An 11,446-nucleotide genomic window follows, 5' to 3' on the forward strand; every position below is an offset into this window, starting at 1 on the left:
AGGCAAGGCAGCATTATTTCTGGAGTGCGTTTTATACACGGTAATTCATTGTGCTTTTCATGATTGAATGAAAACTAAGAAGTAAAGACATTAAAAAACAAAATTGGTAAATAAAAGACAGCTTAGTAAAAAATTTAAAGTGCAAATACAAGATTCGAAGAATGAGCTCAGATGTAAGCATGAGAAAAAGAACACATTTGAAAAGACTTCATTTCCCAGAATTCCTTTCTTCAGTTCAGTCACGTTGCCTTCATGTGCTGATGGGAAAACGTGCTTGCTTTCTGTCATATTTGAAGTTAGAAACGTTACTTAACACAGCTACGTTGTTAAAAATCTTTTGCGCACAAAGAAAGTTTTTGTTCAAGCCCACCAATCGTCCTGATGAGATGAGAATATTTGCGTATAAATGAGTGACGTCAGTGTTTGGCATATGCAAGACAAGACAAGGCAATTTTATTTGTACATTTCATGTACAAGACAATTCAAAGTGCTTTACATAGCCTAAAACAAAAGCATTACAGAAAGGGAAACAAATTATCAAGACAATACAAAAATCATAAAATCATCTAAAATAATCTGATTAAAAAGATTAAAAGCAAGTATCATCCTAGATCAACTAAAAGATAGCGTTTGTAAGGACTCTGGCAGAGAAAATTCCGGTTCATTCACTTAATTAATTTGATGAATACACTTATATAATGAAAGTATGGGACAGTCATGCTGAAATGTAAAGTTTCCTGTTGTCTGCACAAGTATGATGACCTGTGGTGCTCCATAATCTGAGCAAGGGGCAGCATGTAGATATTACCGGTAAATAGAAGTCGTCCAAGAACGGAACCTTGTGGAACCCCGCATGTGACCCGAGATAGAAGGACGCTGATGAGAAGTGAGTTTGGCATACATGAAAAGAAAAAGTATTATCAAAATAAACAAGATTAGATGGAGAAAGAAATGTAATTTACAAACAGCATCAAATTTAAAAAAAATACAGCGGAGAAAATTGGGCATGTGTGACACTAGATGTGTGCTCTTTCTTTCGTTCAGTGAGGGGCTTCTAAAGTCTCCCAAAAAACAAAAAACTCAGAAACGTACACTAGACTCATTTGGTGCGAAATGACATTCTTTTTTACAAGTCCAATTAAAGTACCACAACGCCGTCGCTTCTTGATGACGTCTGCATTGCGCCTCACGACGAACAGGCTTCCCTTGCGGCCAACGCTTACTAGCAGAAGAACAACACTCAGAGCTTGGATGCATGTCAAATATGGAGCTGCGATGACTCGACTATAGACAAAGCAAAAGATTCCCATTAGGAGAAGACCGTGAAGGCAACGTGACCTTTCACACGCCACGCACCCTCGTCACTTTTTGCTCATCGAGCGAGTGTGTACGCCACACACAAACACACGCCACCACTGGACCGCAGCCGTGCGTGAACCATGGAAGACTTTCTCTCCACTTGCCACGCAGCCGTCAAGGTAACACGCGCACACACACGACGCACTATGACGCACACTCGGATGACAGTCATTGAAGTAGGGGACGTTTGACACAATTTCCCCTCTAGATGTCACTCGTGCGTAAGCAATGCGAACGTGATCTTGTCCAAATCCCGCGAGACTTCACGGAAGTTTGGAGCTGCGCGAATCAAGTCCAAGAGTCCAGGGAGCCCATCAGGAATCTGTGTAGCCCCAGCTAAGCCCCTCTGGCATTTAATTTGATGTTCTAAAATGTATTCAACTACTTTCTCAGCCCCCCTGTGTATCAATCAAGTCCCAGGAGAGAAAAACCTATTGCGTTATACTGCAAAGGTTTTGTAATAAAACGCAATAGTATCGTTATAACGCATTCTTAATACATTCTCTTGATGTCCCCTTCCCTGGCGTGCTCCGCAGTCTGCTGACGTGGACTGTCAGATGTTCAATGTTATAAGTTGCCTGTGAGATGTTACGTCAGATTGGATGCCATCCGTTGGTTGTTGTATCTCACATGTTGAATGTTGGATGATGGTGTGTTGGATGCCGGATGTGATGTTTGTCGGATCTCCTTCCCTTAGGAAAGCGGCGGGCTCCCGTCGGGCCGTCCGTTCCACGTGGTTCTGGGAAATGAGGCGTGCGACCTGGACTCCATGGTGTCCTCGTTGGCGTACGCCTACTTCCTGTCCAAGGTGAGGCCGCGTTGTTTCCCTTCGCGTCAGAGCCGTAACATCAGCCGTGCGACCGGTCTCCTCCTCTGGGCAGACGCGCGGCCACGAAGAGGCGCTCAGCGTGCCGCTGCTCAACATCCGGCGGGGGGAGCTTGCGCTCCGTTCCGACAACGTGTTCCTGCTGCGCCAGACCGGCCTGTCTCTGGACTTACTGCTCTTCCGGGACCAGCTGGACTTGGCGGCGCTGCGGCGGACGGGTCGCCTGCGCCTCACGCTCGTCGACCACAACGTCCTTGCCAGGTGAAAACTTGGTCAGACGCCGTGGCTGTCCTGCAAGAAGGCACACAAAGCTTGAAAACGCAACAAACCCCCCCCTCCCAAAAAACAGGAAAGGGTCGAATGAGTGTCAGTCAGGTCGCACTTGTAATGATGCCAACCACCAGCAGGGGGGCTTAAGTAGAATGCGGTGAAGTGTCAGGTGTCTGTTCTTGCAGTTCAGATGCTGACCTTGAGGGGGCGGTGGTAGAGGTGATTGACCATCACGCGCTGGAGCGAGAGCCCAGTCCCTCCTGCCCCATTACCGTGGAGACGGTGGGCTCCTGCGCCACCCTGGTGACCCAATGCCTCATCCAGAAGGCTCCGCACGTTCTGGACCAGCAGCTGGCGCAGCTTCTCTACGGTAAGCGGCCCTTGAGACCAGCCCGCTCGCCCGCTGGTGACTGATGAGCGTCTGCCGCCTTCCTTGCTTAGCGACCATCCTGACCGACTGCGTCAACATGGCGCCCGCGGCGGGCAAGGTGACGGCCAAAGACAGCCAGTACGTCGCCGCCCTGGAGGCGCGCTTCCCCTCCCTGCCACCGCGCGCCGCTCTCTTCCAGGCCCTGCACAACGCCAAGTTTGACGTGTCAGGTGAGCCGGCCCCGTCCAGAGCGTTTTTATGTCACGCGTGACGTCACACGTGATGATGTCATCGTCTTCAGGCCTCAACACGGAACAGATGTTGATGAAGGACATGAAGGTGCTCAATGGAAGTTTGTCCATGGCCGTCTCCGTGCTCTTCCTGCCCATGGAGGTTCCTTGTGTGTGTGTGTGTGTTTTGCGTAAACGTGTGTGCATGTTGTTTAATTCCCGTGCGTGTGTTAATGTGCCAGGCGTTCCTGCAGAGGGCGGAGCTAGAGGCGGAGCTTTCCGGCTTCTGCCACAAGTTGGGTTTGGATGTGTTGGTGTTGATGAGCATCTCTTTCACCGAGGCCAAGCAGCCGATCAGAGAGCTGGCACTCTTCAGTCACAGCGCCCCCTGCAGGGAACAGGTACACTGCGCCTCTGGAAGCATGACGTGCCAGGATGAGATCGCAAAGAGGATAGAGAACATCCGTCCACGTCATTAGTTTGCATGTCTAAACAACACCAGCCGCACCAAAAAAGAAAACATTTCAAACACACACACTGACTTAAAGCTAACGAGTATTTGGCAGCCTAGAAATGTAGTTGAGACCATGTAATAGGTACTCACAAAATGTACTCAAGTCGAGGACAGATTATCTGTGTGTCCGTGGAGCCTTTATGAGCAACAAAAACAATGATGGCGTTGGAAACGATTCTATGTTGTCATATCACTAGCTGTTGGATGATTAAGGTGTTTATTTGTTTATTCATCCAACCGTCGACATACTCATTTTTAAAATCATCTATCAATCTATTCTACTAATCAAAGTCGTGCATGTATGTTTCCGGTTGAATTGTGGTGCTTTGGCGCCGCAGATAGCACCTTGACAGTTGTGAGCGTTCCACTCTCACGACCCCTCCCCCACTCGCCCATGACAGGTGAGCCACTTCCTGGAGCAGGCCAGCGACCCCGGCCTTGACCTGCGTCCAATCAGCAGTCCCCACACTCACGTGGCGGCCTATCACCAAGGTAAGACGCGTGTGCTAAGCGGTTTGGCCCAAGGCAAACATAGCATGATGAGCTCCCATTGGAAAAAGGCCTCGTGTACTCGTGGGGACCAATCAAAGGGTGTCCTCGTTAACTCACCTTGGCCGGAGGTCTCGTCTAGGAGTTGCTAACACGTGCTAGCGCAAAGCTACGTGGACGCTTGCCGCCAACGTGGCTGACTTTGCTCCGTCCGCCCGCCCTTCAGGAAACGCGTTGGCGTCGCGAAAGAAGCTTCTGCCGCTTCTCAAAGACTTTGTGAGGGCGCGCGACGGCGAGGATAGGGACGACGAGGCCGAAGACGAGGAGGGCCGGGTGCCGCCCACACCCGCCAACAGCCTGGTGGAGGGCTGCCCCCTGGACGCCGGACCGCCCCCCATCAGTGCGCACGCTCTGCACGACAAGTTCAGCAAGATGGACCCCCATTGAGCCTGCGAGCGCTCCAAAACATTTGCTCCCCATTTGTTTTTGTCAAGTGATATCATTTACTAGCCCATGCAGAAATTAAAGGTGACAACTTCACATTGATTGCGTTTCCATGTACACAAACGCACACGCAACTAACACGAGCCGACGTGATTTGGACAAAAGAAGCTGATTCATGAACTCTTTCGCTGGCAGCCGTTTTCAGAGCCTCCTTTAGCCGAGCCTGGAAATCCAGTCAATCGCTGGAACAGTAGTCGCATGGTGCGCATTTCTGAGGCGGCGCAACCCTGACAAACAGACAGCGGAATGACCCAATCTGCGAAGAGCGGACGTGATGTCAAAAAGTGACTTGTGGAAGTCGAGGGAAGCAAGGCAAACGCGTCTTTTACAATAAAAGCTTTCAGTGCCGTCAGCTGCGGGGGTGACTTGATGTGCTTCTAGTCATTTCAAACGGAGTATAAGGCTGAAAAAGAAACGTGTCAGTTTGAATGTTATCCGGCTACATTTGCCCTACCAGGTGAAAAAATAGAAGTAGTTAGCTGGGATTGAATGTCTGGATTCCTAAAAGACATGCAGTAAATGTCATTGGCAGTGAATGAGATGAAGGGGGAAAATGATTCAAAGTTACCTGCTGGCCCTCTGTGGAAAGTAATTTTCCTCTTTTTTGTGTTTTCGTGCTGGTCTTGCTAGCACGAAAACAACAAAACCATGCTGGTCTATCCTGTTTTATTTTTAGTTTTTGCGCGGCGGCCTACAGCAGCTCCTTGCGAGTGTTTTCATTTTGTTTTGTTCCGTTCAATAAACAGTGAGTGTGACTCTCCTTGTCCACATGTACGGGCATCACAGTACCTTCTGCTCCATTTTTGTCACTTCGCTCAGGCGGCGGCGTAGCCCAAGCACGTTCATATCTCAGGTTTTGCCTCCCAACACAAAAAACTGGACCAATTAAGAGCTCGTAGGTCAAAAATCTCAAATTTGAGCACTCTTAAGTCAAGCTAATGCTACTTTGTGCACAAAGTAAAAAGAAATGATTTCGTATATGACACTTTGTATTTGCGCCATTTGAGTAAAAAGTGAACATTTAACATGAAAAGGACTAAAAAAGCTTTCAAATGGCAGTCGTCTGTGTGTCGCCACGGCGACACCCCAAAGGTTTCAGTAAACGGCTTCGTCCATGTTGTCGTCGCTTTCGGCGCCAAATTCTTCGCCGTTGTCGAAGTAGGACATGATGTAATCCGTCTCCTGCAACAAACGCATGGTGACCTTTCAAAATAAAAGCCATTCATATTTGTAACGTTCGTGCGTGCGCGCGCGCTCACCTCCTCCAGCTCTTCCTCGTTGTATTCCTCGTCCACCTCCTGATCGTCCTCCTTCTTCTTCTTCTCCTCCTCCTCCTCGTCCTCGGAGCTCCGCTGCTCCTCATTGGCCAGCGTCTCCATGACAACCACATGCGGCGGATGTTTAGTTGAAGTGAAGGTGGCCATTTGGTGCTGCAATTGAAGCTGGCGTGTTTGGTGACGTGTGCTGGCTCACCTCCAGTTTGAGGAGCACTTGTTTTTTTTCTTTCACGATTTCCTTCTGCTCATCAGCCTGAGCTCTTTTGGATCCCAGCACCGCTGCGGACGCACCTGACCACAACATTTGGCACCCATTTTCATACGCTTCCGTATAGTTTGCTTTGATTTGTTGTTGTGCTTTTCCACAATCTGCTGTGTGCCGCTGTAACGGCTACATTTTGGGAAGTCCTTGACTGCCGGCCGTTTTGGACGCTCCCTTCAAGATCCGAACACTGTGTGCGTGTCCATGCTTGTTTGTACGCACTGACCTTTTTTTAGGGATCTTCTGACACACAGTCGTATTTCTTTTGGGAATCTCTTCCAGTCTGGACAAAAGGAAAAAAAAAACACACAATATTACGAATCCGAATTGTTGAGACAAATCTAAGAAATGCGCGCTTGTGACTGAAGAGGGCAGCGCTGAGCTAACCAACGCATTTGAATGAATACAAAATGGCCAAGGATACAAAAAAGGGCTCCCAAATTGTAATTTGACTCTTCCTGGACATTTTGGAATCATGATTTCTATTTCTCAATTCCACGTGTTGGGACAATCACATTGACGTGGATACGTACACTGCCATCTAGTGGCAGGATTGTGGGAAATGTTTTTTCCGGTCAATGCCCGCTTCCGACTTCAAATGTTGCTCGCATACAACAAGCCCAGTAAAAACCAAGAGTGACTCGCAGAATGGAGACAAGTTGGACTCCTTCAAGGGCGGCCGGGTGTACCTGGGATCCAGTCGGTCAGCGCATCCATCTGCTCGCTGGAGTTGTGATATTTGTCGGAATACCTTTCCACATCTGAAAATCAGATCAAAATCAAAAATGGACCTGGATTTGTGAGATCAAAGTGCAAGGTCGCTGACCTGCGTGTGACCTGTGACCCGTGTGCGGCTGGATGAAGCCCGGTCGCGTCATCATGGCGCCTCGGAACTCCTGCTTGAGCGCCAAAAGGTACTCGGCCTCTTCGTCGCATGTCAGGGGGAGGGGCTTGTGCTCCATCGCCTGCGGAGCACAAAAGGAAGGTCAAAGGCGAGAAAGTGCGCCGGGTGGGACATTTGCGGCGACGCTCGCTCACAGGAAACAGCGGGCTGGGTTGCTGCACGGACGACAGGAGCGCTTCGCCTCTGTTTAAGGACGCGCCCTCTGCGCCGCGCCGGCCGCGACCGCGCCCCGACATCGCACCTACGATCGCTCTGTGCAACAACAACAGGAAAAGGATGACTTTGTTTGCAAGGGAGGCAGTCACCGTGGCAACGCAAGTCAAAGCTTGTTTTCATGGGACTTGCCAGTAGCCAGTTATTAACGAGTGCCTGGAAATAGTATTCCTACCTCTTGAAGATGGCAAAATAGGAAAAGGTTTTTCAAGGCATTGTACTGTATATCATCCAAAGTAGGACTAGGCAAACCTTTGTGTTGATTTAATTAAAAAAGAATAAACTGATCAGATCATTTGTTGATGAAGCATAAATGAAAAAGTAGAAATAATAATTATCCCTTTTTGTGTATGAGGAGTTGAATATAATTAACCTAATATTTAACCACAAATTTGTATCGATTAAAGTACACAAATCAATCAATTAATTCATGATATTTATTAATTCAACATTTTTGCAAAACAAGTCCACAGATAAAGACATTTAATTACCAATTTTAGGGGGGATACGCAATGATTGTATCGGGAAATATTGAAATAGCCACTAAGCTATAGTTTGCCCAGCCATCAAAAACCAATTATATCGTTATTAGACACTTGCATTTATTGTCAACTGAAACACGTGATTAAACGTCATTATTCTATTTTCAGTTCGTCGTAGAACAGGCTTGCTAATACACGTTAGCGAAAGTCAAAGATTGGCGTTCAGCACATTGATTACGCGAGCAGACACAAGTAGAAGTTAGTTGTTGAGCAAATGAAGCAAATTGCATTTTTCCTGCAAGGAGGACACTTGGCTGCACTTGCAAAGCCTGCAGGAAGCTCTTTTGTTTGTTTGTTTTAATCCTGCAGGAAGCTCGAGGGTTGTAATCAAACGGTAATAACGTCACTCAACCGGCCAGTCCGCCGAACAGCGGTCGTCGTAATTGTGTCAAAGCTAAACTCTTCCTCGCAAAGCTTTCTACTTTTCATCCCAAATCTTACTTGGGCTGCCAGTCGTCAGTTCAGTCAGCTGAACAGAGGAAACATTTCCGAGTTGTCCTTTTTTACGCGCCACTGTTCGTCGCCGCCGCCATCTTCTCTTTGGAGGCGCTTCCGCTTTCGCTTGTGTTGGCCGTTCAGCCAATTAGACGTCAGCTGGCCGCCTGCCGGTCTACCGAAGCACTCCGGTAATGACTTTTCCAGTCGAACTATTGTTGTCATACGGATGACATATTTATTCAGTGCTGTGCCTTGAGATCCGAGCGCTGTACGGTGGCAGCTGATTCGAGCGACTCGACTTCAGACGACCAGCAATTGTTCCAAAAGAGGCTTTGAGCTCGCAATTGCCACTCCCAGCTGAAGTTTACTCCAAAACTAAACACTAAACAAAGAGAGTGACACCTTGTGAATTTCAAACAAGCATATGACTACCTGTGCGTTTGCCAGCTTGATGCTAGCAAATAGTGGTGAATGCCATAGACTGGCTAACAAATAGCATAAATGTTGTGGCGCTCTTATTACGCTTTAAGTAACATACAAACTAACAACGCTACCAGATATATATTCTTTATCGGATGCAAAAACCAACTACTGCAGTTACCAAGTCACTTTCAATAGTTGTGAAAGTCTTGTTTTTTTTTTTGTTTGCATGACAGTATTATAGTGTCCATCGGTGGAAAAGTCACTCACACCTGAAGGAGCTGCAAATAATTAATCATGATGAACAAATTGTTATGTTTTTTTAAGTAGAATATTATAGATCCCCATAGAAAAAAAACACATTACCAACATTTGTTTTTTTTCGTTTTGGGGGGGGGTGGAGCAGATGAATGTCATTTCCTTTGAGTGGGATGGAATTATATGAGATATGAGCGTCGTGAGCAATGAGTGTGGTCAAAGAACTGATTCAACCGGTATCTCAAGGCACTGGCGCAACCTCGAAGACTCTTGCAGGAAGGAAAAGGCCAGGTATCTTCCTGTCGTCCATCTGGTCATATTCAGGCTTCTTCACGCTTGGCGTTCTCTGCACGTCGTCGGTGGAGCGCCAGGACCCGTTCCGTCCTTGTCCTCGTCAGCAGCCCTCCTCGTCCTTTCAACCGGTTCCGGGCGCGGTGGACAGGGAGCCCGAAGTCGGCGCCGGCCGGGGCGGCAGCAGGCGGCCAGGTCGGCCCTGAAGGAGGGCGTGTAGAAGCCGTAGATGAGCGGGTCGCAGCAGGTGTTGAGGTTCCCGAAGAGGAAGAGGCCGTGGTGGACGTACTCGGGCGTGAATTGGACTACTTCGGGCTGGAACCAGTACCACACCCCCAGCAGGTAGTACGGCGTCCAGCACACCACGAAGGACAGCACGATGACCACAGTCATCTTCAGCGTCTTCATCCTGGCCTTGGAGATGCCGTCGCTGCCGCTGCGACGCAGTTTGCCTGAGGACACACGGGCGGGCGCCACATTTGAAAGCCGTCCTTCCTTCCTGGCGCTGGAACGCCAACCTTCTGCCATGTCATTTGTTCTGCCTGTCACTAAATGTCGCCCATCATCAGACCATCTACGATTTGGAGCAAATCAATCAACCTTCTCGGGGCGGCAAAGTGAAATTGGACAGCGAGCGCTTGACGTGTTGCTTTTGGTTACCTTTGTTCCTCAGGTGCGTGTTGTTGATGTGAAACATGATGCGGCCGTAGCAGCAGCTCATCACCAGCAGGGGAAGCGCGTACAAGGTGCTGAAGTGGAACATGTTGTAGAGCGTTTCCTGCCAGCGGACGCTGAAAGTGGCGTGCGTCGCACACTGAGTGAAGTCAACGCCCGCCTCCACCGCGCCAAACACAAACAGCTGCAATGTGAGAGCGCCGCGTAAGCGACTGCATCTGACGTCATGACAACACGACGTCATGAAAACATGACGTGATGAAAACGTGACATAACGTCATGAAAACATGACGACGTAATGAAAACTTGAGATCATAACAACATGACATGATGGCACTCTTGTCTAGAGCGAGAGTGCCCAACTCCTGGTGGGAATCCCATCCAGCCTGTTTTAATGTTTCCCTCCGCTAACACAGCTGATTCAAATGTCACCAGGATCAGATGAATCAGGTGTGTTGGAGGAGGGAGACATCAAAAACAGGCAGGATAGGGGCTCTGGAGGACTGGACTTGGGCGGCCCTGGTCAGAGTGTTGTTGGCTTGCTGCAGGAAGCCTCGTAGCATTGCTAGCATTCCTCATGAAAACAAAGGGGGGTGTTAGCCCAAGCTAGCAGCAGGTGGTCTTCTTCATTAAATTTCCGTAACATTCTAGTCGGGATTTACCGCTCACTGCAGCTTCTGTTAATTGCAAATACTCCGATAGAGAATATTCTACAAATGTCGCAAATGCTGTTGTTCTACAGCTCAATGTTGTCTGTTCTTGACAATTCAAGGTTAACTGCTCTTAAAAATGTAGCTGACTTGAATTATTCCACCAACGTTGCTATTTGGGGTTTCGGCCATTGATCAGACGACAACACCGCCGCCCTCGTCCCCGCTCGTCCGTCCAAGTCCACTAGGTGAACCACCAAGTTGACGAGGGTGGCGCCACTGGCAGTGCAGTGCACACTGGGGTTGCGCAACAACTCTGCATGGTCATCTTAGCGCCAAAGTACACACCTGCGGCGCAGCGAGCAGCAGGCTGAGGCTCCAGGCCAACACCGACATGCGTGTGTTCCTGCTCCGGGCACTCAGAGCGTGCAGCGGCCGCACGATGGCGCAATGGCGGTCCAGGCCGATGACCACCAGCGCCGAGGCCGAGGCGTACATGGCCAACAGCTTCAGGAAGCTGAGCAGCTTACACAGGGCGTCGCCCCCGTACCACTGCACCGTGGCGTTCCACGCCATGTCCAGGGGCATCACCACGAAGGTCATCATCAGGTCGGCCGACGCCAGACTGACCATGAGCGGTCGCAGGCGAGAGACCGAATGACGCCGGCCGCACACGCTGGCCATCAGCGCCAGGTTGCCGGCGGCGGCCACGGCAAATAGCAGGGCCGTCGCTCCCACGCGGAAGCGAGCCGCCCCCCCGAACGTGGGGACCTCCCACTGGGAAACGTTGGCGGGGGGCCATGCCGTTGGGGACCGCTGGCCAGACATCCTTGAAGTCAGCACCTCTGCACCGACGAGGTTGAAAGATGACGGAGGAAGAGTGAGAGAGAGAGAGAGAGGGAGACCACGCAGCTCAAATTTAGGCCCTGCCTTTTGTCAAGCTCCGCCCCTTTG

General features: G+C 49.5%; 3 protein-coding genes across 4 annotated transcripts; 1 reads left to right on the forward strand and 2 right to left on the reverse strand.

Annotated features, from left to right (window-relative positions):
* The first annotated feature begins 32 nt into the window (after positions 1-32).
* On the forward strand, positions 33-5,332 carry prune1 (prune exopolyphosphatase 1). Of its 2 annotated transcripts, none has more exons than XM_086037699.1 (9): positions 33-1,478; positions 2,057-2,167; positions 2,241-2,446; positions 2,641-2,825; positions 2,897-3,055; positions 3,127-3,218; positions 3,298-3,456; positions 3,971-4,061; positions 4,285-5,332. In XM_086037699.1, the coding sequence occupies exons 1-9, from the start codon at positions 1,440-1,442 to the stop codon at positions 4,503-4,505; spliced, it is 1,263 nt and encodes a 420-aa protein (XP_085893825.1). In that variant the 5' UTR covers positions 33-1,439; the 3' UTR covers positions 4,506-5,332. The 2 variants fall into 2 exon arrangements, with proteins under 2 accessions (XP_085893825.1, XP_085893826.1); XM_086037700.1 differs by having other exon boundaries at positions 2,646-2,825.
* A 201-nt stretch (positions 5,333-5,533) lies between these two features.
* On the reverse strand, positions 5,534-8,354 carry polr3glb (RNA polymerase III subunit GL b). The gene is made up of 8 exons (XM_086037703.1): positions 8,202-8,354; positions 7,140-7,257; positions 6,928-7,066; positions 6,791-6,862; positions 6,328-6,384; positions 6,036-6,130; positions 5,822-5,935; positions 5,534-5,744 (listed from the first exon to the last, which is right to left on the reverse strand). The coding sequence occupies exons 2-8, from the start codon at positions 7,239-7,241 to the stop codon at positions 5,658-5,660; spliced, it is 666 nt and encodes a 221-aa protein (XP_085893829.1). The 5' UTR covers positions 7,242-7,257; positions 8,202-8,354; the 3' UTR covers positions 5,534-5,657.
* Positions 8,355-8,482: 128 nt separating this feature from the next.
* LOC147143096 (gonadotropin-releasing hormone II receptor-like) lies at positions 8,483-11,320 on the reverse strand. Its single transcript, XM_086037701.1, has 3 exons — positions 10,841-11,320; positions 9,819-10,026; positions 8,483-9,619 (listed from the first exon to the last, which is right to left on the reverse strand). Exons 1-3 carry the CDS (start codon positions 11,318-11,320, stop codon positions 9,207-9,209), a joined length of 1,101 nt encoding a protein of 366 aa, XP_085893827.1. The 3' UTR covers positions 8,483-9,206.
* Between the last annotated feature and the right edge of the window lie 126 nt (positions 11,321-11,446).

This window comes from Filicampus tigris, chromosome 8 (assembly GCF_054856515.1).
Source record: "Filicampus tigris isolate MCC_2025a chromosome 8, RoL_Ftig_1.0, whole genome shotgun sequence".
NCBI classification, from domain to species: Eukaryota; Metazoa; Chordata; class Actinopteri; order Syngnathiformes; family Syngnathidae; genus Filicampus; species Filicampus tigris.

Coding starts and splice junctions, on each gene's coding strand:
- prune1 (XM_086037699.1), top strand. CDS start 1,440: ATGGAAGACTTTCTCTCCACTTGCCACGCAGCCGTCAAG. Junction 1,479..2,056: donor CTTGCCACGCAGCCGTCAAG/GTAACACGCGCA, acceptor TCCTTCCCTTAG/GAAAGCGGCGGGCTCCCGTC. Junction 3,056..3,126: donor CGCCAAGTTTGACGTGTCAG/GTGAGCCGGCCC, acceptor CATCGTCTTCAG/GCCTCAACACGGAACAGATG.
- polr3glb (XM_086037703.1), bottom strand. CDS start 7,241: ATGTCGGGGCGCGGTCGCGGCCGGCGCGGCGCAGAGGGCGCGTCCTTA. Junction 7,067..7,139: donor AACCCAGCCCGCTGTTTCCT/GTGAGCGAGCGT, acceptor TGTGCTCCGCAG/GCGATGGAGCACAAGCCCCT. Junction 5,936..6,035: donor AAGTGCTCCTCAAACTGGAG/GTGAGCCAGCAC, acceptor GTTGTCATGGAG/ACGCTGGCCAATGAGGAGCA.
- LOC147143096 (XM_086037701.1), bottom strand. CDS start 11,320: ATGTCTGGCCAGCGGTCCCCAACGGCATGGCCCCCCGCCAACGTTTCC. Junction 10,027..10,840: donor TGCTGCTCGCTGCGCCGCAG/GTGTGTACTTTG, acceptor CTCACATTGCAG/CTGTTTGTGTTTGGCGCGGT. Junction 9,620..9,818: donor GAGGAACAAAGGTAACCAAA/AGCAACACGTCA, acceptor GTGTGTCCTCAG/GCAAACTGCGTCGCAGCGGC.